The sequence below is a fragment of the Haliotis asinina genome, chromosome 4, assembly GCF_037392515.1.
Source record: "Haliotis asinina isolate JCU_RB_2024 chromosome 4, JCU_Hal_asi_v2, whole genome shotgun sequence".
In the NCBI taxonomy this organism is placed as follows: Eukaryota; Metazoa; Mollusca; class Gastropoda; order Lepetellida; family Haliotidae; genus Haliotis; species Haliotis asinina.
In genome coordinates, this window is record NC_090283.1 from 18153437 (window position 1) to 18179234 (window position 25798).

At 42.1% G+C, this 25798-nt stretch overlaps 3 protein-coding genes across 3 annotated transcripts in view; 2 read left to right on the forward strand and 1 right to left on the reverse strand.

Annotated features, from left to right (window-relative positions):
* Window positions 1–214: 214 nt before the first annotated feature.
* Window positions 215–5033, forward strand: LOC137282642 (monocarboxylate transporter 14-like). The gene is made up of 6 exons (XM_067814427.1): window positions 215–480; window positions 1212–1355; window positions 2137–2418; window positions 2978–3373; window positions 3743–3868; window positions 4831–5033. Exons 1-6 carry the CDS (start codon window positions 291–293, stop codon window positions 5031–5033), a joined length of 1341 nt encoding a protein of 446 aa, XP_067670528.1. The 5' UTR covers window positions 215–290.
* A 3052-nt stretch (window positions 5034–8085) lies between these two features.
* Window positions 8086–10983, forward strand: LOC137280818 (monocarboxylate transporter 14-like). Its single transcript, XM_067812020.1, has 5 exons — window positions 8086–8293; window positions 8766–8909; window positions 9336–9617; window positions 10311–10329; window positions 10806–10983. Exons 1-5 carry the CDS (start codon window positions 8104–8106, stop codon window positions 10912–10914), a joined length of 744 nt encoding a protein of 247 aa, XP_067668121.1. The 5' UTR covers window positions 8086–8103; the 3' UTR covers window positions 10915–10983.
* Window positions 10984–13731: 2748 nt separating this feature from the next.
* LOC137281340 (staphylococcal secretory antigen ssaA2-like) overlaps window positions 13732–25798 on the reverse strand; it is a 28529-nt gene continuing 16462 nt past the window's right edge. The window contains exons 3-6 of the mRNA XM_067812514.1: window positions 17419–17470; window positions 16667–17022; window positions 16132–16259; window positions 13732–13873 (exon numbers count right to left, since the gene is read on the reverse strand). Of these exons, the coding sequence (XP_067668615.1) occupies window positions 16250–16259; window positions 16667–16971 (315 nt within the window). The 5' untranslated portion in view covers window positions 16972–17022; window positions 17419–17470 and the 3' untranslated portion in view covers window positions 13732–13873; window positions 16132–16249. The remainder of the gene's footprint in view (window positions 13874–16131; window positions 16260–16666; window positions 17023–17418; window positions 17471–25798) is intronic.

Below are 25798 nucleotides of genomic sequence, written 5' to 3' on the forward strand. Positions count from 1 at the left end.
CCATGGGCCAGTTTGCACATTAGAATAAAATAATGACCCATTAAATTTTATTAATTTACTATTGATAGATGGACATTGGCTCCTTTTAAATTCAGAAAATGGCCCACTGTCAAAGTTCTCTACCCCAATCCCCGAGTGCTGTTTCCATACAATGGTTAGCTTATTTGAGGGTTTGTCGGCAGGAACAACTACAAGCACCACAAGCTTTGGCGCCGGTGGGAATGCTGATACACCATATAAACCTCTCTTAGTCTTTCTGACAACTCTGCTGATATTTCCAGTCTTCCCCCATGACACGTCAGAAGGATGCAGGATGGGCGTGGGTGTGTGTAGTGGGCTCGTTCTACATCCACTTCATCGTATTTGGACTCATGCAGTCCTTCGGAGTAATATACGTGGAGCTGCTGAGTCAGTTTGAAAGTTCTCGTGGTGAGACTGCCTGGATTGGATCTCTTCTCAGCGGACTTGTCCTACTGCTTGGTACGTTACACACATTGAATTCAGCCTCGTTGGGTAGGTAATCATACTGAATTCAGCTTAAACACATTACAAAAATTCAATTCAGCCTCGTTGGTAAGGTAAACGAGAACCCATATACCACATATGGTCTCTGGGTAAACACATTTAAATTAGCCTCTATGGTAAGTTGCACACATTGAATTCATCCATCGTTGGTAAGTTTTCACGTTCAAGCAGAGGGTAACCGTAGCAAACAGGGTTGCGCAACAGATGACGAGTCTCCCTATATGTTAGCGACGAGGGCAAAGGAAGGCACCGTATTTTCGTCTCTTCGGTTCGAAAAATATTTTTAATGTGAAAATAAAGTAATGCCACTATAAAGGGTACATACTCATTTCCTCTCCTTCACGGCGTTGTGTTCTCCGATTTCCTAATATTACGTGAAATACATTTCATGCATCATTTTAAGCGCTAATCCATTTCCCCTGCCAGCTTCCGGTTCAACGGACTGAAGAATCAAGAAAAAGCCAAAACTATCTGCTTTACAGTTTTCCTGTATTACAAGTCGTCTTCGTTAAATTTAGGACATTAATGAAATACAGATGCATTTTTTCTCGTTACGAACAATGTAAGTGTTGTTAGTAGTCTAAGGGTCGGCCCAAAGTATCAACCCCAAACTTGGCCTTGACCTTTCTTTCAACCAAATTGATGACGTCAGTATTTGATTATGTAAGATTCCTGTTTGATTACAGGACCCCTCGACGTTATTGTCCTGGGCCTGCTGGGGACTCGCGTGACAGCAATACTGGGAGCTGTGCTGGCCTGTGTTGGCTGCAGTGTCAGTTTCCTGGCCAAGAGTCTCATCTTCCTGTACTTCAGTTATGGCGTCCTTCAAGGTAAGCATGTGGAAAGGTCACCTGTAGTGACGTCAGGAAGGTGAACATTGCCGTCATTCACGGGAGGTATAGTGGTTGACCCTCTCGGCAGGATACCATTATAATGTTTCAAAAATGTGGGAAACACGATTTGCTGTGTTGGAGAACATAGGTGGACATGTGAAATTGTCGGAAGTTATAAAAGGTCAAGGTAAGCGTATTCTTCTGTCATTCTCTCATCTGTGCTGCAGCCAGAAATATTCTAACTATCCCCACTGTACTATACATGGCTGAGTGAGTTTTGTTTTACGCCACACTTAGCAGTATTCCGTTTATGTGGAGGTCTGTGAATAATCGAGTCTGGACCAGACAATCTGGTGATCAACAGCATGAGCATCGATCTGCGCAACTGGGATATGAGGACAGTAATATACATGAAACGCATGTGAGTGGTTCATATCAGTATTAAAACACAAATATTATGTTTGTTTCTCCCCAAAATGTGGTCATGGGTTTTACATCCACACTCGGCAGGTCCAATTGTCATAGTATTCACTTCCTCCAGGTCAAGTATTCACAGTCTTCACCCTCTTCAGGTCTGGGGTGGCAGTGGGATAGCCTAGTGGTTAAGACGTTCGATCGTCACGCCGAGGACCCGGGTTCGATGCTCCGCATGGGCATAGTGTGTGAAGCCCATTTCTGGTGTTCTTCGCTTGATATAGCCAGAAAGCGGGTAAAACAAAACCAGGTCCAGTATTCACTGTATTCACACTACAGTATTCCACATATTCTCACCTTCCAGGTCTGGGTTTTAGTCTCCTGTTTGTGTCCGCCACCGTCATTGTGAATCAGTACTTTGTGAAAAGACGGTCCCTGGCCAACGCACTGGGGTCTCTAGGAGGAGGTGTGGGGACGCTAGCTCTCCCTCCTCTTCTACAGTTGATGATGTCGGTATACACCTGGAGGGGAGCATTGTTGATTACAGGTGGACTCGTCCTCAACTGTGCTGTGTTCGGGGCACTTTTCAGGCCGTTTTACACCAAGCAGGAACTGACAGATATGAAAACAGATTCAATGAAATCAGGTAGGACTGATCCCTGAAATTTAAACATAGAATATATTAGAGATAGTTTAGAATACATGAATTAACCTTGAGCATATCATCATTTTAGTGCGGTCTTTATTAGTCACCATTTCGAACTTTCCGCTTAGTTACATTTTCTAATTTTGTACCAAGAACATAAGAACATAACCGTTAAGGGACTATTAAGTAATTTCAGGTGCCCTCAGATCAGGTCTTTGTTAGATGTGTCCAAGAGCGTCCGTTGGGATAGCTCTTGGGTGGTAGTTAAGGATGGTGGCCAAGAGACAGAGGGAAGACACGAGTCAGTGGTAGAGAGGAAGACAGCAGGAGCCATGTTTTATTAATGATGGTCGAAGTGGTATATAGAGTGCTAAGCCTGTGTCAGAATGCACATCGGGACCGCGGGCAAAGGTTCCCGGTGAGGAGACCCAGTCTGTCACTTCTGTCGATGATCTGGGATGGTATGTCATGGATCGGATAAAACATACCATAAATGAGTTTAGAATACTCGCTTTTACCTTTATATTTGTGTTGTTGTTGTTTTTTCATCCTCTTGGAGACAAGCAAGAAACAGGTAAGACCTGCTCTGCTGCCGCTTTCTGCTCAAAAGTCAAGTCCGTCCTTTCGACCTTCACCAACGTCAGATACACCATCTTTGTTGTGGGTTCCGTAGTCGGGGCTCTCGCATACCTCATCCCTTTCAACCACCTCCCAGACCTCGCCCACGGCATTGACATCCCAGAGAAGAAGTCGACTTGGCTGATATCAACCATCGGGATATCCAGCATGGGAGGACGCCTGCTATTTGCTCGGATATCCGACATCCCTTGTGTGAACAGAGTGGCTTTCCTCGCTTCAGCCAGTATTCTATGTGGTGTTGCCACCATGGTGTGTCCAAAGTTGCTGTCGTTCCCGACACTGATGGCTTACTCTGTCTTTTTTGGAATGTTTTTAGGTGAGTTTACTGAATGACGATGCCCAAACGATCAATAGGTAATTGAACCATCAACAACATCATATGAACTTCAATATTGATGTTAATATAGTGTTAGGAAAATGTAAAACAAGACAATAGGACTTACGTACAGAAAGTAAAGCCTGGGCCTAGATTTTCGAAGCTCTCTTACTGCTAAGATAGTCGTAAGTTAATGAATGGCACTTACAACTATCTTAGCGCTAAGAAAGCTTCGAAAATGAGGCCTTTGAGGGCAAGTAAAGAAGTCATGTCTAATTTACAGTGACAATCAGCCTGTAGGTTTATATTCTACCGTTTTGCCTGTCTCAGCTTACTATTGCCTGTGTAAATGTTTCCATGTATGTGTAGGTGTGTGGCTGTACCTGCAAGCAGTGGCTGTGGCGGACACAATAGGAGTAACCAATCTCAGTGAAGGCTTTGGCTACCTCATCCTCTTCCAAGGCATCGTTGTCTTCCTCGGGTCACCAATGGCTGGTGGGTATATTGCGTCCTCATCTTTATTTGTTTTTGTTCATCGCTGCACTCAGCAATATGCCAGTTATATGGCGGCGGTCGGTAAACAGTCGTGTGTCGACCAGACAGTCCATAGCTGCTGAAGACCAATTTTAACCCGGATCTTCACGGGGTTTGTGTTACGAAGACATGACATAGTCTGGAATATTTCTGTTTGACGCTTCTTCTGAAGACTGTTACTAAACTATCGAACAAACGAAAGTTATCACTTTTAAAGTAATTGTATAAAAAACAAAAATGCTGGTACTGGTTTGGTACCCAAATAGTGAGTGAGTAAGTGAATTTAGTTTTACGCCACATTGAGCAATATTCCAGCTGCGGTCTGCATATAGTTGAGTCTGGGTCAGACAATCCAGTGATCAACATCGATCTGCGCATTTGGGAACCGATGTCAACCAAGTTCACGAGCCTGATCACCTGATCCCGCTAGTCACCTCTTACGACAGGCGTAGTCGCCTTTTGTGGCAAGCATGGGTTGGTGAAGACTTACTTTGCCCACGGGACCTTCACGGGACTGACCAAAATTACAACATCGTACCCACAACGACGTACTTGTCCTTACTCACTCACTCACAATTATTGTTCGGGATTTCCTTTTGATCGGGGTTCGATTCCCCACATGGGTAATGTGTGTAAAGCCCATTTAAAGACCATGGTGTCCCCCGATGTGGTACTGATGGAATATTGTTTAAAGCGGCGTAGAGCTAAAGTCGCTGATTCACTGTTTGTACTTCGAGAATCACTATGCCATTCTACTGCGCACAAGATTTTATTGTCTCAAAACAATATTTGTTGAAAATAACCCTGAAACAGTGAACACTCCCTAATCATGGTTGTGTTCAGCTCAGATTAGCTTGCAAATCACATACACCCAACAGCTGACACACTCATTTCAACACATTCTTCCATTTTATATGTTACAGGCTGGTTATACGACTTGACAGGAAACTATGCCATGTCTTTCTACGCCGCTGGGGGTTTGTTCATCCTAGGGGGCGCCATAATTCTACTTTATGACGTCATACACACCTGCTTCCGGTCGAAACATAGTCAGACGTATAGTCCTAATACAGTGGAAGAGCATGTCTATGACAACCCTGCTGCTGTATCTGACGAAGGGGTCTGATGACGTCGTATGAGACGTCACATGACCGTGATGGCTGGAACACAAACCGTCCCGGAGACACCTCGATTAAAACATGGCGGCCGTCGGTGGACATGGTGTGATGACGTCATGTGTGACGTCACGAACATCTGACGATGTAAAAGTTCTATGTATTGTGTTTTCTGCTTTTCTTATTAAACCGAGTTTAAGTTATATAGATGATTTCACTTTTATATCCGGACACCCCAGTGGCAACAATTGTGACATGATTCGCTTTACGAGGGGGAACCATCTGCTCGTAGAACAGCCAGATAATCAACAAGTGCGTGTGGCGAAATTTCAGTTTCACACCTGCATCTCGCACACCTGCTTGTTCCACCAGCAAGTGGCCCCCTTCTTAATAACAGCGAAAAATGACAACTTGTTTTATTCGGGTGTCAAAAACCTGAGACAAACCATGAGTTGGTCTGTCCATTTCGCACGATTGAACAAAATTTTGTTGCAGTTATTACACTTTGTGTTAGTGAGAAATTCATCGGTCTCAAATGAAATCAAACACAAAAGCATGGTATGTTTCTTGCCTGACATCGGGTTTGCTAGGCCTCTGACACAGCTGTAGTTTCTTTCTTTGTGACAGCAGTCATGTGATCTGCCTGTTCAACATTTGCAGGGATAGCCTGTGCCAAAGCCCCGGATATACCTATCAGGCCAAAAGTAAGATGGACTGTTTACACCAACACGAGTGAGAGTGAAAGAGAGTATGGTGCAGTGTTAGTGACAAAAAGATTTATATAAATGCAAGTTAGTATAATGTAGTTTTTGTCACGATATAGCTGAAATACTCCCAATGTCAGTAAAATTCTTAACTCACTTGCTTATTTAACCACTTATGATTTGGATACAAGCCGTTTATCGTGAAGTGTAAATGTGGCAATGTTAGGAATACAATACAGTAGATTTGGGTGCGCCAGACAAGTAATCCAGCGAGCCTGGAGGTGCTGGGATCGAACCCACCTGTGACCGACTGTAAAACCCTTGTGTGCATGAACCTTTCGGTGTTGCAACAACCCCGAGTGTACAATACACAACCCTGTGCGCTTAGAAGAACCCATGAATCCGTTGGTAGATGACCTGAAGCACATTGTGTCAGGGCATGCGCACTGCAGACTTATTATTCACATCCTGCGCAGCTGTCGACGAGACACGATGTAGTTTGATTAATTCTGTGAAGATTTTGTAAGTGAAGTGCCTGATAAGTCAAAACACAACAGTCTCGTTCCCTGCTGACTGGGTTCCGTCCTATTGCGCATCTTAGTGCGATAACCAGTCCGTAGTTTTGAGACCACCTCATTCAACCGGATATATAATATCAATCAGTATTTCAATCACTATTATTGCACCACTACGCTCCTAACTCTGTCGTAGAGGGAGCTCTGACAAACGATAATCTGTAAATCGTGGAAATCTAAAAAAGACCGGTGGAAAAGTTTGGCTTCTGACCTGATATTATATCCATCACAGTGTACGTTACAAAAATACACTAAATAAGCGTAAAGACCCAAAACAGGTAGAACCAGTGAGGCAGATGAATTTGTGAATCATTGTGCGACCTCTTCAAACAGTCAGTTGTCGACATACTACATAAACCTCGACATAGACTGCAGAATTACGATTTTTTAAAAACTGTACAGTCGTAAATAGCATTTTCTTATGAAACAAGGAACTGGAATTTAATTGAAAACCATAGTTTTTTTGTTTTTGTTTTTTGTTTTGTTTTTTGTTTTTTGCTTTTTTGGGGGGAGTTCGGGTGAAAAATAGGCCAATGTCTGATTTTGTCACTGTTTTTCTGTTAAACACTGAAGTTCCAAATGTACATATCGCAATACGGGTATCTGAATCGCAATATATTGCAATACAATATATTGTCAATACACAGACTTAGTGGACCCAGAATAGGCCTTCAGCAACCCATGCTTAATATAAAAGGCAACTATGCATGTCGTAAGAGGCGATTAACGGGATCGGGTGGTCAGGCTCGCTGACTTGACTGACATATGTCATTGGTTCCCAATGGCGCAGATCGATGATCATGCTGTTGACCACTGGATTGTCTGGTCCAGACTCGATTTTGGGGGTTCTTTGTGTACAGATGAAACATTTCCAAGGGAATGGAATCAATTGTCACATTTTCCATTAATGTCTCTTCATGATCTGTTTCTCCTTGGTTTCAACATTTGTATTTTATCAATCAATTTTATCAATCAATTTTGTAAACACCAAGATCCCCTACTATTTAAAATGTTATATGCGACTTACGGTTAAAGGTTCATTGCCGTAGTCGATGCTATGCTATTATCATGATCATTATGTTTTACAGATTAAGATAAATATGCAGCAGAGAGCGTTTGGGTGATCCTGGTACAGTCAGGCTGGTAAAGCTCATCATCAGCTCAGGGCCCTCGGTCCCTTCATTATCATTATTATCATCATTATTATTATTGTTAGATGTGGTAGTTTAAAAGTACGACTTTGAAGTAAACATTGAGGACAATGACCTTGTGAACTTACGACCGTTATCTTACGAATATGTAAGGCTATTTTGGAGGTTCATGAGAACGATTCGCCAAAAGGACACGGGCTAGGTGTGGTTGTGCGTGGTGACGCATAAATATAAACATAAATTCATTCTCGCTAACAGATTTGCCTTCAAAGTATGCTGGATGGAATAAGGTGTGCATGGTGATACAGCCATTAGCCGTATTCATTCTGACAGTATTTTGTCCGATTGCTTGTCCGATTTTCAAAAGTATGCATGATGATCCAAGATGTGCATGATAATACACCCTGTTTACCTTCGCATATTCTTTGTTGCACGTAAGCACGCCAGAAGGATGCAGGATGGGCGTGAGTGTGTATGCTGATACATCCAACAAACCTCTCTTGTTCTTTCTGACAGCTCTGCTGATATTTCCAGTCTTCCCCCATGTCACGTCAGAAGGATGCAGGATGGGCGTGAGTGTGTGTGCTGATACATCCAACAAACCTCTCTTGTTCTTTCTGACAGCTCTGCTGATATTTCCAGTCTTCCTCCATGACACGCCAGAAGGATGCAGGATGGGCGTGGGTGTGTGTAGTGGGCTCGTTCTACATCCACTTCATCGTATTTGGACTCATGCAGTCCTTCGGAGTAATATACGTGGAGCTGCTGAGTCAGTTTGAAAGTTCTCGTGGTGGGACTGCCTTGATTGGATCTCTCCTCAACGGACTTGTCCTACTGCTTGGTAAGTTAAAGACATCGAATTTAGCCTCGCTGTTATACATGTGTTTACCCCCATCCTCCGTTAAAATAGGATCTTCTCATTTAAACGACGCTAAGGGTTAACAAGAATGAGCCTGACTACCAAAACCAGTTACATGCCTCTTAAGGAAAGCGAGTGTTGTTGACAAGGGACTGACCATAATCATAAGCGTTAAGACTACGTTGAAAAAAAAAACAAAACTGAAAAACAAGACCTTTTTTGCAGAAGAAAATATTTGCTTGACACGCTGGATGTCATTATATGTTCACGGGACATGTTACATTTGCTGAAACATGCCATGGGACATGCTCAATGTCCTCAAATAAGCAAACTGTTCATTGGTACGCCCTGACATTGTATACAAGAAACACAAAGTCCTTACGTTGTGCACTGGAAATGCAGGACGTTCTTTAATTGTTCACTAGACAATGCACGAATATGGACGTGATTCTAGGCCCTGTGGGAGTGGTTGTCCTGGGCCTGCTGGGGACTCGCATGACAGCTATACTGGGAGCTGTGCTGGCCTGTGTTGGCTGCAGTGTCAGTTTCCTGGCCGACCGCATCATCTTCCTGTACTTCAGTTATGGCGTCCTTCAAGGTAAGGTCAATGACGTAGAGGGAGTTCAAGAAGTGACTTGGTCATACTCATTAGTTCCACTTTATGTATTAGACCAACTGTCAAACGTATCGGTGTTTATTGATTGTAGTTGTATGAGAGAGTTAGAGATTTAATAATAATAGTAATATTCCAGCAGTATCACGGCAGTGGGAATCGAACCGGTTCTTTGGAGTGAAGTGAGTGAGTGTAGTTTTACGCCGCACTCAGCAATATTCCAGCTATATGGCGGCTCGGAGTGAATAGCCACTAGACCACCTCACCGTACTTTGATGTGTGAAATTGAATATTGATAATTCTGATAATCCACAATTGTGAACATATAATATATTTCAGATTGTTACTTTGTTTATTATGATCATTTATTTTATTATTATTTATATTACCTTTCTCTTTATCATTCTCTAGGCATTGGCTTCCACTTGATGTTTATCACGGCCACTGTCATCGTCAATCAGTACTTTGTGAAAAGACGGTCCCTGGCCAACGCACTGGGGTCTCTCGGAGGAGGTGTGGGGACGCTAGCTCTCCCTCCTCTTCTACAGGTAATGATGTCGGAATACACCTGGAGGGGAGCGTTGTTGATTACAGGTGGGCTCGTCCTCAACTGTGCTGTGTTCGGGGCACTTTTCAGGCCGTTTTACACTAAGAAGGAACTGGCAGATATGAAAACAGAATCAATGAAATCAAGTAAGATTTCATAGAGTCAACACTCGCTCCAACCTCCAGGCATTCGAAACCACTTGTGGCTTCTCGTGACCTCGCCCCGCATTCGAACCAACTCCCACCCCACCCCCCTTCCCGTATCCTCATAAGCATTCTTATCCACTCTCCCTTTTCCATAGCCTCCCAAGCATTCGTCACTACTCTCGCTTTTCCCTAACCTCAGAAACATTTGTCACCATTTGCGTCTTTCCCGAATATCCCAAGCATTCATGACCTCTCCCCCTTTCCCTTGACCTCTCTGATATTCGTCACTAGGTGCGGCTTTCTATAGCCTCGAAGAAGTCTCGCCCCGCATTCGTCACCATGCGCTTCTTTCCTTAACGTCCCAAGTATTCTATACCACTGGCCCCTTTCCCTCATCTCCAAAAGCGACTCGTCTATTTGAAGCTTTTACAAATACAATCGACCCCGTCAGTGTGCTTTTCTCAAAGAGCTGCAGTTTCAATCTTGCTTGGGAAAACATTTGCGCTTTAAACTTCATGTTGTACGACATTTTTCAATTGGTTTCGAACACTCATATATCAAAAAGTGAAACCTGGAAGGAGGTTGTATTAACGAAATGTAAAACCTGGGAAGAGGTCTTACTAACGAAAAGTAAAACCTGGGAGGAGGTCTTACTAACGAAAAGTAAAACCTGGGAGGAGGTCTTACTTTCAGAACAAAAGCCTCAAATGCGGTTATTCAAATTTTATTTATTTAATTATTCAGGGAACACAAGAGATAACTTAATATGTATAGTGAAAAGCACACTGACGGGGTCGAGTGGTGAGCTTGCTGACACATCATCGAATCCCAACTGCGTAGACTGATGCTCATATTGTTGACCACTGGATCGCCTGGTCCAGACTCGATTATTTACAGATCGCGGCTATATAGCTGAAACATTGCTGACTGAGTATAGTTTTACTCCTTTTTTAGCAATACTCCAAAAACATCACAGCGGTGACACCAGAAATGCACCCACGCGGGAACTCGAACCCGGGTCATCGTCATGACGAGCGAACACTTTAACCAGTAGACTCTCCTAGATGATGTCAGTGTTCAGTCTCTCCAGCCTAATTTATAATGACTGAGGCATCATCACCATCATCATCATCATCATCATCATCATCTCTACTGGATGGTCTCTCCAACGTATATTTACATTTCAAGCTGGCTGTATGACGCGACCGGAGACTACGCCATATCATTTTATGCCGCAGGGTCCTTGTTCATCGTAGGCGGAGCTGCCATTCTCCTTTATGTAAGTATACACCTGTAAACAATTACATTGCCACAATAAAACTAAGGGTACCGTCAGCAACACGGGTGCTGTGACTGAGGAGTGAGGGATCGGACGCTTTAATGTCACATCGTGAATGTTTCAGCCGATCCACGACGAGAACAATCTATACATTATTTCTATGCCATACAAGCCTGTCGTCAAGGACAGTAAAAGCACCTGACTACCACAGATCTGGCTTAAAGCCAGCGTGCCATCACAAAAGGTATCACTATAAAAATCAGTGCTACTAGAGGGCTACTGATTGCCAGAAACTGAAGGTAGATCACCATACTAAGGGCCATAGGTCTCTAAGTACTTTTATCATATAGGGTATTTATATAGAGCACCTATCCACACAACAGTGCATGCTCAAGGCGCTGGTATTTTTTCTCTCGATCACCGGATGTCAATCTCAACAGCACATCGCATTATCATTTTCAGCTCCATGGGGAGTACTAGTATACAGCTCTTCCAGCCGCTAGGCGCATCGAGCCATTGTGGCTTTCTCATCCTACCGAGGTACCCATTAAAAGTTGGGTGCACTGGCCCACATAGTATTTTGTCTAAGTTCACTGCACGTTATTGTACCCGCAACTAGGTGTTTGCACATATTCATATGGCCACGATCTGGTCGTATGCTAATGGATTTGCGGGTTCAAAGTTTTTACACCAGGTCACAGCTGGGCTCGATCCTGACACCTCTGCCTCGCTGGATCACTAGCCTATCGCCTTAGCCAGTTCATCTACCCCGCGCCCCCACACTTTTGGTGTGATCGAGGAATAGCTTGGTTGATTCCCAGTGTTATTTTGTTTGTATTCAAACCAGTTTCAAATTAATTTGTGTGTTTATTGTGTCTTCAAACAAAGCTGAACATTGCAACAAAATATTCAATTAGTTCGTCAAAATATACACTGACGACTGTTTTTACAGCCATGCTCTGAACCAATCAATCCGGTGATGGGCATCATAATAATCGATCTGCTGGTTTAGGATACGATGGAACCATCAAATATGGCAGCGAACATAACTCCATGTCAATGTCGTCCAATTCAATTCCACTGTTTATTCCAGTATCAAGACCATCGGCCCATATACACAAGTGTGTTCATTATTTGGGGAGATTTTACACAGGAGAATGGTTTATAGTAGAAAGGAATGTTTACATTTGCAACAAAGCGTTTTTGGTAGATGCGATTGTCTTTCAATTCCACTATGTCTATTTTGGGTGTAAACACGAGTGTTTTCCCCACACTCAGCAATATTCCAGCTATACGGCGGCGGTCTGTAAATACACGAGTGTGGACCAGACAATCCAGTGATCAACAACATGAGCATCGATATGCGCAATTGGGAACCGATGACATGTGCCAACCACGTCAGTGAGTCTGAGCACCGGATCCCGTTAGTCGCCTTTTACGGCAAGCATAGTCGCCTTTTATGGCAAGCATGGGATGCTGAAGGCCTATTCTACCCCGGGGCCGTCACGGGTCCAATATCTTAATGTATCATAAGCTGGAATGGTATTCGTCGCTATGGTAACCACAGACTTCTTTTCTTCGTACGTTCCCAGAGTCGGTATTAACTCTCAATAGTATACTGAACAACAAAAGAAATGCAACTCTGGTTTGGCTACGTTTTAAGAAAGAAGACATGAACATGGACGCTTACTTGTCAGAGATTTCATTTTTAGAAACTTGCGTTTCTTTTGCTGTTCAGTATAGGTCTGATGATCTAAGACGTTTAGTATAATTTATGTAAATTTCTGTGTTCTGTAATGATTTGAAATGTTAAAGAGTAAAGTCACTTCAACTCTCTGATCCGTGTGTGTCATTCCTGCTGGTTACAGTCTGGCAAAAACGATTTGGTCGTTAGTAGATTTGCATCTTACAGTTTGATAACTTTTTCACTATTCCTCAGATTTTAGTTACTGTTATAAGAAACATTCCCTGGAGCAAGATCACACGGATAGTATGTATGTATGTATGTATGTATGTATGTATGTATGTATGTATGTATGTATGTATGTATGTATGTATGTATGTATGTATGTATGTGTGTATATGTATGTATGTATGTATGTATGTATGTATGTATGTATGTATGTATGTATGTATGTATGTATGTATGTATGTATGTATGCATGCATGTATGTGTGTGTGCGTATGTGTGTGTATGTATGTATGTATGCATGCATGCATGCATGGATGTATGTGTTGTTTTGAATGTCAAAATGCCAAGTCATGTAGCATTGTTAATTAAATGCAGTATTAAAATGTTGTTAAAATTTACCTTCTTAACCCTTTAACCCTTAAAAAGACTTTATATCGCTCCACTTGTCCAGTATTCGACTTTCCAATACAGGCTATAGTCGGTACATCAAAGACAAGACAGTAATCCCACGTACGGGAACATTTGTCGTCATACCAAACAACCCGGACAGGTGGGAGTAACTCGTCCGACGTATGTCTTTCGGCTCCGAGGACACATTTTCAGAACTTAACATGGAATTGTTCAGTTGTAGATCTTTCAAATCCCCAAATTTCGGCTCCACACAGAAGAATTGGTTTGATCTGAGTGTCGAACGACTTGAATAATAAACAATGTGACATATTTCTCAATCGGCGTTAGAAAGTGTTGATATTGAAGAGAGCATTGTTTGCTTTGATGGTTAACGTGCTTATTGCGTTTACTCCAAGATAGTCGTGAAGAAATATTGGTTCTAAGTAATTACAATATGTAATACGTATCGTGTCAGTAAGCACACGTAAAATCTCTTAACTTGGTTTAAAAGATACAGATTACAAATCAACCTAAACAAGAAAAGCTGCGTTTAATCTTTGACAGAACACATTTGAATATCATAAACAAACATGAGAATGACCACACTGAGTTTATTTCCGTAGATATGTCTTTGATAAAGATTGATCCCTTGACCCTCCACAGACACCGAAGACTCTGAAAAACAGATTTGATGATTTTACATTAGTGATCGAATGTTATAAATACAAAAAATATGTTGTTGTTTTTTTTCTTTCAGGTGAACATGCGAGTATAGTTTTATGCCGCCTTTAGCAATATTCCGGGAATATCACGGCGGGGGGGGGGGGGGGGGGGGGGGCACCTGAAATGGGCTTCACACAATGTGGCCATGTGGGGAATCAAACCTGGGTCTTCGGCGTGACGAGCGAACGCTTTAAAGGGGCACTGATGCGGAGCAATATCCGTGGACTGGTGTAAACGTTTGTTATTGTTGTTCCCCGTGAATACCCGGATGATATCCCAGGATTCGTGACTGGCTCGTGACCTCTGCTGCGCAGTCCGTATGCGCAATTGAGAGTTTAATTATAGACAGATCAGCTGAGGTGAAGTCATTTTTACTTCATTACAAATGTATTATGAAAACAAATGAAACACTTTGAAGGTTAATCATCTGCCAGTGGTAGAAATGGTAAAAAAACTATTAGGACGGGAAAATAACGAAACCAATGTTCGTCTCTGTATTTTGTCTCATAACCCTAATTAGTTTATTGTCATATTTGTATGATTTTGAAAATTAATAAAAGAACACACGGTCTGCTTATACTTATAGTAAATTTCTAACATGACAACAACATTTATACATTGTATAGATTGCCAATGTGGATCCTATTTCACACACATACGCGTTCTAGTGTGTGTTTTCTGTCATATAGATTCTGCTGAATGCTACAACAAATAAATTCAAACAAAATGCAACAAATGAACGTAAAACAGACTAATTTCATAGCAACAATGTCAGACTACTACCTTGTTCAGAAATGTATCCATCAATATTCACATAAAAGAACGATATTCCATTCATCTGCAGCTGGTAAATAACCCTGCTCTGTGTCGTGTGTCTTACAACAGTCTAATTTGCGAAAAAGTAACACATCGTTTCACGTCTTTCACATTGGTGAAAACCTGATAAACCTCTCATTGGTCACCTAAGATAGCACACCTGGCAACTAATTGTATGATGTCAGCCATTCTAAGTAATTAGTAACCAATAATGAGCAATCAATCAATCAACGCAATGGTGGCTAATTCTTTGAAGGGAGGATGTTGTTTTTACACTCGCACTTTACGACAGGATGTAGTCAGTACAGATTAGTACATCTACACACACCGCTGTAGAAGATAAAAGTAATTAATCAGTCAGTGTGTTATCGGTTAATCCTTTGATCGATGTTTGTTTTTGTAACTCAGCTGATAAACCCTCATGCATCACTTACATGTACATATTACATAACATACAATACATTTGCCATTACAGGGCTTAATTTATAATGTTGAGTATTTACTGCAGACAGGAGAAATGCCAAATGGGAACCTTTGTTGAGTAACTTGGGTGGTGTTACTACTAATTATACCTGTTATAAATTCATTAACTGACCATCCAGAGAATGATGACAAATAACACGTGTAGGTTTACACCATCAAACGCGAGTTACAGCAAGGAAGATGTAATTTCTGTGTCGCATGCAGCCTGAAAACACTTATGGGCCAAAACCCTTTTTAGGATACCAACGGAACTTCGTTATATAAGAAATACATACAGGCATTTGCTGTGTACTTTGGTAAATAGGTGCAATAAGTTGGGGGTTTTCACGTAAGACGATTTTCAGATTTCTCTACCAAAGGCAAAGTCATCGTTTTTAGTTTACGAATTCAAATAAATCAACTGTGTGTTTTTATTATCATAAATAATAAACCAGGGTAGCTGCCATAGCTACCCAAATTTACGTGTGATATTTGCCATCACAGCTGGACCAACACTCAAATCTGTCTAAATATAAAGCTTTGCAATGTTTCGGACTGAAATGGCTTTCACATAACATGATTAAATAGGATTAAATTGGATCAGCCACTGTATATACCATCCAAGCATCCGAAAAAAATACACTGCTGGGATATTTTGTTACGATCAGACAAGGAATACCATGGATATTTTTAAATAATGGCATATGATGGGCATCCGGCCTCCTGACTGTTTGGCGAAGATAATTCTGCTAATATGGACAGGAGCCCAGTCCCTTTGTCCGTCACGGTCGAGGGAGCGGGCGCTGACCAATTTGCAGTTTGGTTTCGTAATTAGACCGTTTGCAAGAAACATATTTCGCTCCGCATCAGTGCCCCTTTAACCACTAGGCTACTCCATCGGTCTTTTAAGTAGATGCAGTAGACGACAGTACCTTTGTTCCTTAAAGCATACAGCAAGGAGCAGTGCCTGGACAGACAAATGCCGACTCCACGCGTCCCCCAATAGAGGTGCATGCCACTGCGTCGGGGAACAGACATGTCCCCCCAGCATCACGACACACTGTGGATAATAAAAACAATAATAACAATAATAGTTCTTCAATCAACAATAATTCGTCAATCAATCAATCAATCAATCAATCAATTCATGAATATTCAATCAATCAATCAATTCATGAATAATCATTCAATCAAAATCAATAATATGCTCTTTTTAATTTACGATTGAAAAGACTGAGAATCAATCAATGTTGATATAATAATAATGAATGTTTTGAGAATGCACTTAAATGCATGTGATCATATTGTTGAGTGCTGCGTAAAACTAAACTCACTTACTCATGAGCGTCCATATTCACAACTGTGTTAAAATGTCATGCATTAACCAAGTGAACATTCCTGAATATCACACCCATTAATATCCTCCGACAGTTACATATGAGACATACCCTGACAAAATGAGCTTACGTGGCAATGTTGCCGGAGTCGTAGTAGATGGTGTTGTTGTCGTGGTAGCTGATGTTGTAGTTGTAGTAGCTGATGTTGTAGTTGTTGTAACTGATGTTGTTGGTGAAGTCGTGGTAGCTGATGTTGTCGGTGTAGACGTTGTTGTAGATGTTGTTGGTGTTGTGGTAGTTGATGTCGTAGTTGTTGTAGCCGATGTTGTAGTCGATGGTGAAGTCGTGGTAGTTGATGTTGTAGTTGTAGATGACGTTGGTGAAGTCGTGGTAGTTGATGTTGTAGTAGTGGTAGTGGTCGAACCATTTCGACATATCTCAAGGTTTTTAATGCTTTCCAGAACACATATTTCAAACTTATGAAACCTGAAAATTTAAAAAATTCATCAGTAACTTTAGATAAGCCTACATTTTATGAAGAATAACATCTGGTAAAAAGGGGAATCAATTAAGTTAAGGAATTTCTACAACACCCGATGGTCGCAATGTCAATCACTGAATAATATGTCTAGGCTTGATCATTTATAGATCGTCGTTACACAGCAAGAAATTATACAGCACTGAAACAAACACAAGAACCAGTTAATAAATCGTCATTAAGGACAACAGTTACCATTTTAAAAAGTATATTCCTTTCTACCATGGCTTATTATTCTGAGAAAATGTGAATTGTGGCGGCCTTGGTCAGTCAGTTGTTCGAGCCACGGGACATAAAAATGGAAACTGATAAGTTTAATTTAAATTCTATATAAATGAACTCACCAACTGAAGTGGTCGCAGCATGACTTCTTGTTCGCAATGTCCCTTCTCAAGTCTGCAATAGGGAAGACTAGACTGCTTGAAGCAAAATGCAACGATTTTGAAGGCCATGCTTGGGGTCTGACCATACAATATACAACTAACGAGTCACGGATTACCTTTCTCTAGTTGTATTAATTAATTATTAATCCAGCCCTGGCGAGAGTGAGTTAGTGGGTGACTTTAGTTTTACACGGCACTCAGCAATATTCCAGCTATATGACGGCGGTCTGTAAATAATCGAGTCGGGACCAGAAAATCCAGTGATCAACAACATGACCATCGATCTGCGCAATTGGGAACCGATGACATGTGTCAACCAAGTCAGCGAGCCTGACCACCCGATGCCTTTAGTCGCCTCTTACGGCAAGCATAGTTGTCTTGTATGGCAAGCATGGGTTGTTGAAGGCCTATTCTACCCCGGACCTTCACGGGTCCCTTGGCGAGAGAATTACATAATTAATATAACAAGGGAAAGATAATCCGTCATTCCAAGTAACAGGTTAGTTACTGACTGGTAGGTGATTTTACTATCATTTCCAGGACAAGCATATTTTGTAGTGAGGAATGTAATGCGAGGGATTTAGAATTCCAAGTCACATCTGTAATATCACACCCATATTGTGACCAGAATAGGTCGTATCAGCAATTCTCTGTAAAGTCGAGCCATTTATTAATATTGCTGTCGCACTTAAACTGTAGCCTCAGGAGTTGTGGTGTGTATTTAAAAATATGTTTGCTGCTAAATATCAACCCAGAGGCGTCGCAAACAAAGTTGAATGGTACGCCTTCATGCTTATCTGACTATCCATAGATGTACATATGAACTTATGTATTACTAAATGCTTGTCGCCACTTTACATTTACATTTGTAAATATTCTATAATGTTGTTCTCTAAAGACAAAGAAAAGAATGGCGTTTAAATATTATGCTTTAAAATAGATTACCATTATTACATTGTCTCCAGTATATGCGTGATCTACATTACTATTGAATTAACACGCAAATACCTAGCTAAGATTCTTAAAATGATGTGAAATAGCTGAAAGAGTAATTAGGAACATGAGTTGAAGCTAAAAGCCGATAACATCACTTGTCTTTACAATAAAAGCATAATTAGAGTTTAAATCGTTTAGTTTTTAAGGATATAATCTACGTGACCTACATATGTCAATATACAACATAGAATGCTGAAAATCACCGACAACAGCGAGGCAGTTGTTTCAAGAGAATGCAGCAAAATGTAATAATGTTTTTCCTTTCTGTATCTCTTCTGTGAACTAGGAGGTGGCTCCGTAACCCCAGACTGGAGGCACAGAGTGTGGAACAGTAGGGGCACTGGAAGTCCGTTGCCGTGGTTACTACTGACAATGCCCTATGGCGTTGGTCTCTGGCAGCCGTGATCTTCTGGCGTCGAGAATCCCCGAACGTGGCAGCAGCATCATGGATTGTGGCTCATCAACGTGGTCCCAGGTATTTGAAGTGCTCTATACTGACAAGCTGTGTGTCATTGATGACGATGGTTGGTGCAGGTGCGTTTGTGTTTGATGTGGGCTCAAGAAGCACCTCAGTCTTGCCGAGACTGATAGTCAGGCCGAAGAGCTTGGTGGCGTTACATCGGCTGCAAATTCTGCTTGGGCCACTTGAGCACCGTCATCAGCAAAGAGGACTTCTTGGAGGAGATCTTGGAGGTTCGCGTTCTCGGCAGTGAGGCGACCAAGGTCGAAGAGACAGCCGTCCAAACAGTAGCGAATGTAGACGTCCTGCTCCAGATCTTTGACAGCGTGGGAACACATGCAAGCGAAGAAGACATTGAATAGGGATGGAGCCAAGACATTCCTGCTTTACACCATTGCTGATCTCGAAAGTGTCCATTACGTTACCACTAGAGAAGACCTGGCCAGTCATAGGTCTGATAGAGTCTAATCATTGTCACAAACTTCGGTGGTCATCCAGTGCGCTCAAGGACTAACAAAAGCGCTTCCCTGTTGACTGTGTCAGCAACCTTTTCCAATGAAAAAGAGAATAGAGGTATGTTTTGTTCGATGCTCTTTTCCTTTTCGAATGAAAAAGAGAATAGAGGTATGTTTTGTTCGATGCTCTTCTCATGGCAAAAATGATATCAACAGTACTTCTCCCTGGTCTGAAGCCGCACAGCGCCTCTGGGAGGTTATTCTGGGAGACTGTGATGAGTCAGTTGAGGATGACCCCGGAGAAGATCTTTCCACCGCTGGAGAGAAGCGAAATGCCTCTGTAATTTCCATAGTCGGCTTTGCTACCCATGTTCTTGTAGAGTTAGACAATAAGGGCATCACGAAAGTTATCTGGTATCTTCTCCTCCTCCCAGCTACTTTGCTGAACATTATCAAAGGGCATTTGGGCGTGCTGCCTTGTAGATCTCGGTAGGGATTCCATTCTTTCCTCGTGCTCTGTCTTAGCTCCTCTGAAGGATTGCTTGCTTCATCTCAGCAATAGTTGGCGGCATGGCAAGTGTGTCTTGTATCAACTGCTGACGGATCTGGTCCAGTGCATCTGCGTTGACCGATAGGGGTCGGTTGAGCAGGCTGCTGAAATGTTCCTTCCAGCGCTTGCTTAGACCTTCTTGGTTTTATGCCATCCAACGACTGCAGAGGAGCGAGCCTGATGCAGAGGGACCGAAGACTGTCTTCAGTAAACTGAAGAATTTCTTGGCATTGTGAGCATCAGCGTAGTATTAATATTGAACTTTGTCCTGCCAGCACTGGTCTTGCATCGTGCGTAAATCAGACTGCACTTTGGCCTGGAGAGTCTTGGATCTCTCACTTTTGGAGACGGAAGATGGGTCGTTCTTCCACTCTGTGTAAGACTTGTTCTTCGAATGGAGGGATTCCTTGATCTTCTTATCGTTCTAGTCAAACCTGTTCTGGTCTTTACCCCAAGAACCCAAGTAGCAGTATCAGCAACGGTGCCTCTGAAGGAAGGCCATTTTCCGGTGCCTCCCTCGGGGGTCAGGCTGTCTTGGAGCCTTTCGTCAAGCAGCTGCTGAGACTGGGAAAGGTAGGTCGGGTCCTTCAGTCTAGCAGCGTTGTAGGAAGCCCTAACAGTCTTGGAACGGTTTCTGTGAGGTGGTGGTATGTGCAGCGTCAGTATGGCCCTGACCAACCTGTGGTCAGTCCAGCATTCAGCACATGTTATGGCGCGCGTCACACGGACGTCCACGATGATCATGTGCCAGTGTTCTGACCTCGGGTGCATCCATGTGGACTTGTGTTTAACAGTCATGTTCATAGAACCGGTCTTTAGCGTCGTCTGGGATTGTGAGTGTGGGCGCGAACACACTGATTGTTGTGAAGGGAATGCGCAGTTTCATGAGGTAGTCATTGATTCCAACTGGGAGAACTGATATGCTTTTAAACAGAGCTGTTCTGATCCCAAATCCTACACCATGAATCCTGTCTTCAGCTTGCGGTTTTCCTTTCCAGGAGAAGGTGCATCCACCTCCTCCTTCTCTTAGGGAACCTTCATCGGCGAGCCTTACTTCACTCAGTGCAGCAATGTCTAATCGGTATCGCTTTTGCGACAAGCACTTCTTTCTGGTCTCGACGCACTGGTTCTAATGTTCCAGGCTCCCCAAATGAGCTTTTAGTGACTTTCCTTTTGCAGTGTTCGACCGCAATGAGGAGGAATCTGTCAGCGGCGGTAAGCTGACCAGAATAAAATGGGTAAGTATTTGTTTGGGGCTACTTTTCTAGCCCCCTCCACTATGTAAGGGTGGGCAATGCTATTTTAAAGAGGCTGTTTAGTCGCCCACGGGTGCTGCCGGACTCTCCTCTTGCCCTCGAATTCAGGAAAAGAACGACCACTTGCCCATGGACCGCCTACGTGCAGGATTGTGATTACAACCGGCACTGGTCACCACCTGCTGTTTCGCCACTTGTCCATCGCACTAGGACTTGAGAGGTGTGCGTTGACAGATCGGTGATAAGTTGGTGATAAGTAGATAACGGACCTGTGCGTGAGGATTTTATGGTGAGAAGATCGTTGCACAGGGATAATCCCACTCTCTGGGCCTGAGAAGACATGATCCCGTTGCAGACTTCCAGGCTACAATGAATGACCAGGACTTCATTAGGTGTCACGTCCATGCTCTGGGACGCTCCAAAACACTTGCTGCCACCGTTTTCACAACCGTTGGATCCACAGATGATCTCTTCAGCTTGTTCCGCCGGGAGTCAGTCTTCGAATGCAGTAGGGCTGGCACTTCCCAAGCCAAGCTCATCGGGGGTTTCAGACCCGTCGGCTACCCTCACCTTCGTTTTAGCGGAGAGGCCGCTGTTGCATGTCACAGCTTCTAGGAGCCACGGGTGAGAGCTTGGTGAAAGGTGAAGACCAGTGGCAGACGAGCAGCCCTGCAAAAGACATGGCAAGCCCCCTGCTAAAGGTACTACCCCTCCCTGACACACCATAAGCCTCTGTGATGCAACATACGTAACGTGATGTGATCCACTTGGCAGCTGCAATACACTCTTTTCATATACAACTAATACCTATCAACTATACTGCACTTACTACCCAAAAGCCAGCTAATGTTAAATCAATGAATTTGCTAGTTTATGTTTCCAAGCCGTCTTGACCTTGGTAACGTAATTACACTAGAGTGAACATTCTTCATATAATCTGACAAACTAATAATACTTTGCTTCGTTACTTTTCCATGGCAACTATTTCCATTGTTTCATCAATACATGATGTTCATTGGTTTGTAATAATTTATGACAATAAGTGTGTATTGTAATCTACAGAGCTACCATACAGTAAGGGGTAACGTAGGATTACTAAAAGTGCTACGTTTCTTGTAATTCTTCTGTTTCCTTATCTGGCGCCCTTTCCAAGCAAGAATACTACATTGATTTCTGGCCGATAGTGGATGATATTATGTACAAGGCAAACTTTTATTCCAAATGTGTTTTATGTCACATTATAATGATTGAAACAAAATGGTCAGGTAGGTTACATATGGTGGTAATGTAGATTGCATTATTTCAGATTTCTACCTCTTGGACATGTATTTTTGTTAAAGCTTTATCCCAGAAAGTCAAGACTTTATTTTTCAAAAATATAATTGGCTATTGGGCCATTTTAAACAGAATTGAGGATTTCTTAATTATAGGTGAAGTTATTTTATGAAGTCTGTCAAAGGACAATAAAACAACTAGAAAATTACGAATATCCCAGTTAGAGTTTTAAACCTAGCACGTAACTTAAATAGTATGTCATATAGAAAACTATACAATGTAAGCGGACTAATGATCGCCTTCAAGTGAAGATAGATTGGACTTAAATGGTATGTCATATAGAAAACTATACAATATAAGCGGACTAATGATCGCCATCAACTGAAGAAAGATTACCATACTTGCTACTATGAGGAGTATAGTCCCTTGTCACCTGCATAGACCCTAGCTGGATTTACACCGTTCCTTGCGATTGTGCTTCAATTTAGCCAAACAATCAAAGAACATATATTCTGTGATTAAAGCCATGTAATGTGAAATATACTTTGGAAGATATAGCACTTACATACCCTCTCAAGGGGACGATAATAATGCCGTATCCAAACTATGATTGCTCGTGCTGTTGATCACCAGATTGTCTGGTCCAGACTCGATCATTTACAGACCGCTACCATGTAGCTGGGGTATTCTGATTACGGCGTTATACAACAAACAGACGGTTTTATCTGATTTTGTCGCCTCTCATTTTGCTAATAATCTTCTGGTCCAGTTGAAAATGCTTCAAATATGTAATGTTAGTCTGTGTTGATATTTACTAACTTTATAAGCACTATTTCTGATCCAAACTTATTTGTTTATATGACATATACTGTTTATCAATTATTTCTCATTTTTGACATTTATGACGTAATTTTTAACATCTGTAAATCATTCCAATTGTGCATTCATCACGTTTACTCTTCCATTGTGTCCCGGGGCGGTATTCATATACGCTTTTACTTGTTTACCAATCCGGTTATCCTCGTTGGAAATAAACACCATTGAAGCATATTTACGAGCACACTGGTCGCCTGTCGTCCACTTTGTAAGAATTGCAAAGGCACAACCCTGTTGTTTGTTTGCTAGAGATTTTGAGTGATGATTACAGTGGCCGGATGTAGATTTCAACGAGGTCAGCCGTTGAGAAAAGGATCTGGATAAAACGCGTTTGCATTCTGGTTGTACTTTTAAAAGTGTCACAAGCGCCCTTGGGCACAGCGTCGCCGACTTCGTTTCGTTTATAAAATGAGTGAAGCCATGTTTATTGTCCTGTTAAACATGTCAGTAGCAGTGATTAAAAACGAAACCTCAGGCAGAGACATACATTTTCATTAAGTCAAAAATGTTAAACGAGATTTTCCTTTCCGATGATGGTCTGATAAGAACTGCATCTCAGCAACCACACTAGTCGTAAGAGGCGACTAAGGAGTTGTCGGGCTCGCTGACGTGGGTGACACGTGTCATAGTATCCCATCTGCGCAGATCGATGCTCGTGGTGATGATCATGCTGTTCAACATTAACAATAATCAAATTAATAAACAAACAATTTTACCACAGATCCCTTGAAGACCGCCCAGCTTTCGAAACATGTCTATCCAGCTACACATTAGCGCGCCATGTAATCTGAAGGGGAAACAGAGAGTGTGTGCTGACCACCTTCCCGAGTGTAGGTGAGACAGTTCACTCATCAAATAAGAAATGTACCATCTAAGGGTAGTCCAATATTTTCAAAATATGTACATCTGTTTACTTCGAAATGACCCGGGAAGATCGCGGTGAGAATTGATCTTCCTAATCCATGCTTGTTGTAAGAGACGACCATACCCGTATAGATCGGTCTTCAACAGTCCATGCTTGTCACAAGAGGCGACAGACTGGATCGATTGGTCAGAACCCCTGACTTGGTTGTAACATGCCATCGTATCCCAATTGCGTAGATTGATGCTCATTCCCATGATCACTCGATTGCTTGGTCCAGACTCGATTATTTACCGACCGCCTCCATATAGCTGGAATATTGCTGAGTGTGGCGTTAAACAATAGTCGTCTCGACAAGAGGTAGACTAGTACCTTTCGGAATAGAGTTCATTGGGCGTACAAACCGCGCTGAAGGTAATTGCTGAAGATCAATGGTCGCGTAATGTGTTCGCTGAAAGTGTAGCCTAGACATGCTCTATCCGTTCCACCAACCCACGTGCAACTGTCACAAAAACGAAAGTATTTGCTTGATGACTACCGCTCACAGCAGTACACCTGCTCTGCGATGGCGTCCCACGAACAGACCATACAATGAAGTGATTCTCCAGCCAGTGCACACTGTCACACAGTACTGATATTCACAGGACTAAAAACGAAATTATGAAACCAAGATATTTTAAGGACGTCTTTTTCCCTTTGTCTCTTTTGATGCAGCGTTTCGGCAAAGAACCTTAGCTCGTTATCAGGCAACAGTGGCGGGTCACTACAATGGAACTACTCGTGCTTGACGGCAGAAGAGCCTACCGAAATTTCGCATCGTTTCAGAATAAAGTGTTTGTCACCCATAAAACATCTTTACTTTACTGTTACATGAGAACTTCTGAAATTGCGAGTCAAAAGGTTAAAGGCACGATGGTTAATTTGGAATTAAGCATGCTTCGCGTCTGTAAAGAAACTCAAAGTGTGTTGAAATTTAGTTCACGTCCATCATTCTCCGTGTTCTGTTCTGACAGAACACCTTTTGCTACTTTTAACGCTTGGTCAACCTAACATCCCACTTGTTCATGTGTACCTCTTACATATACAATCCTCATACTGCTCTGTTGGAATCATAAATGTATGTTTCAAATGTGAAATTTAATTGAAAAGTTTGAAGTGAAGTGAATTGAAGTTTTATTTCTCATTACGTCGATTGAGATCTCGTCATTTCGATCATTTTCTTTTTACATAATGTCGGTATTTTTAGAATATCGAGTTTCTTTGTTGCTGTGTTATTTTATCTCAGAACGTTGGCTCAGTTATTCTAGCGTTTATTGAAGTTCATATTGAATTGTAGAACATTCGAGGATATTGTAGTAACGAAGAAATATTCGAAGCAAGGAGAAGCCAGCTGACTTTTTGAATACTAAAATATACTTGGAATCATGAGAAAATGATAGAAGTTACGAATGAGTTTTTCGAAGTAACGAGAAAACAGAAAAATAACAAATTATTAAAATACGGTGAATATGATGTTTTATGACACCAAATTGAGGGCAGGAATGTCACAGAGTTTCCGTTAGGTGATTATGAGACAGCATAAGTGACAAATACATGAACTGACGTCCGCAG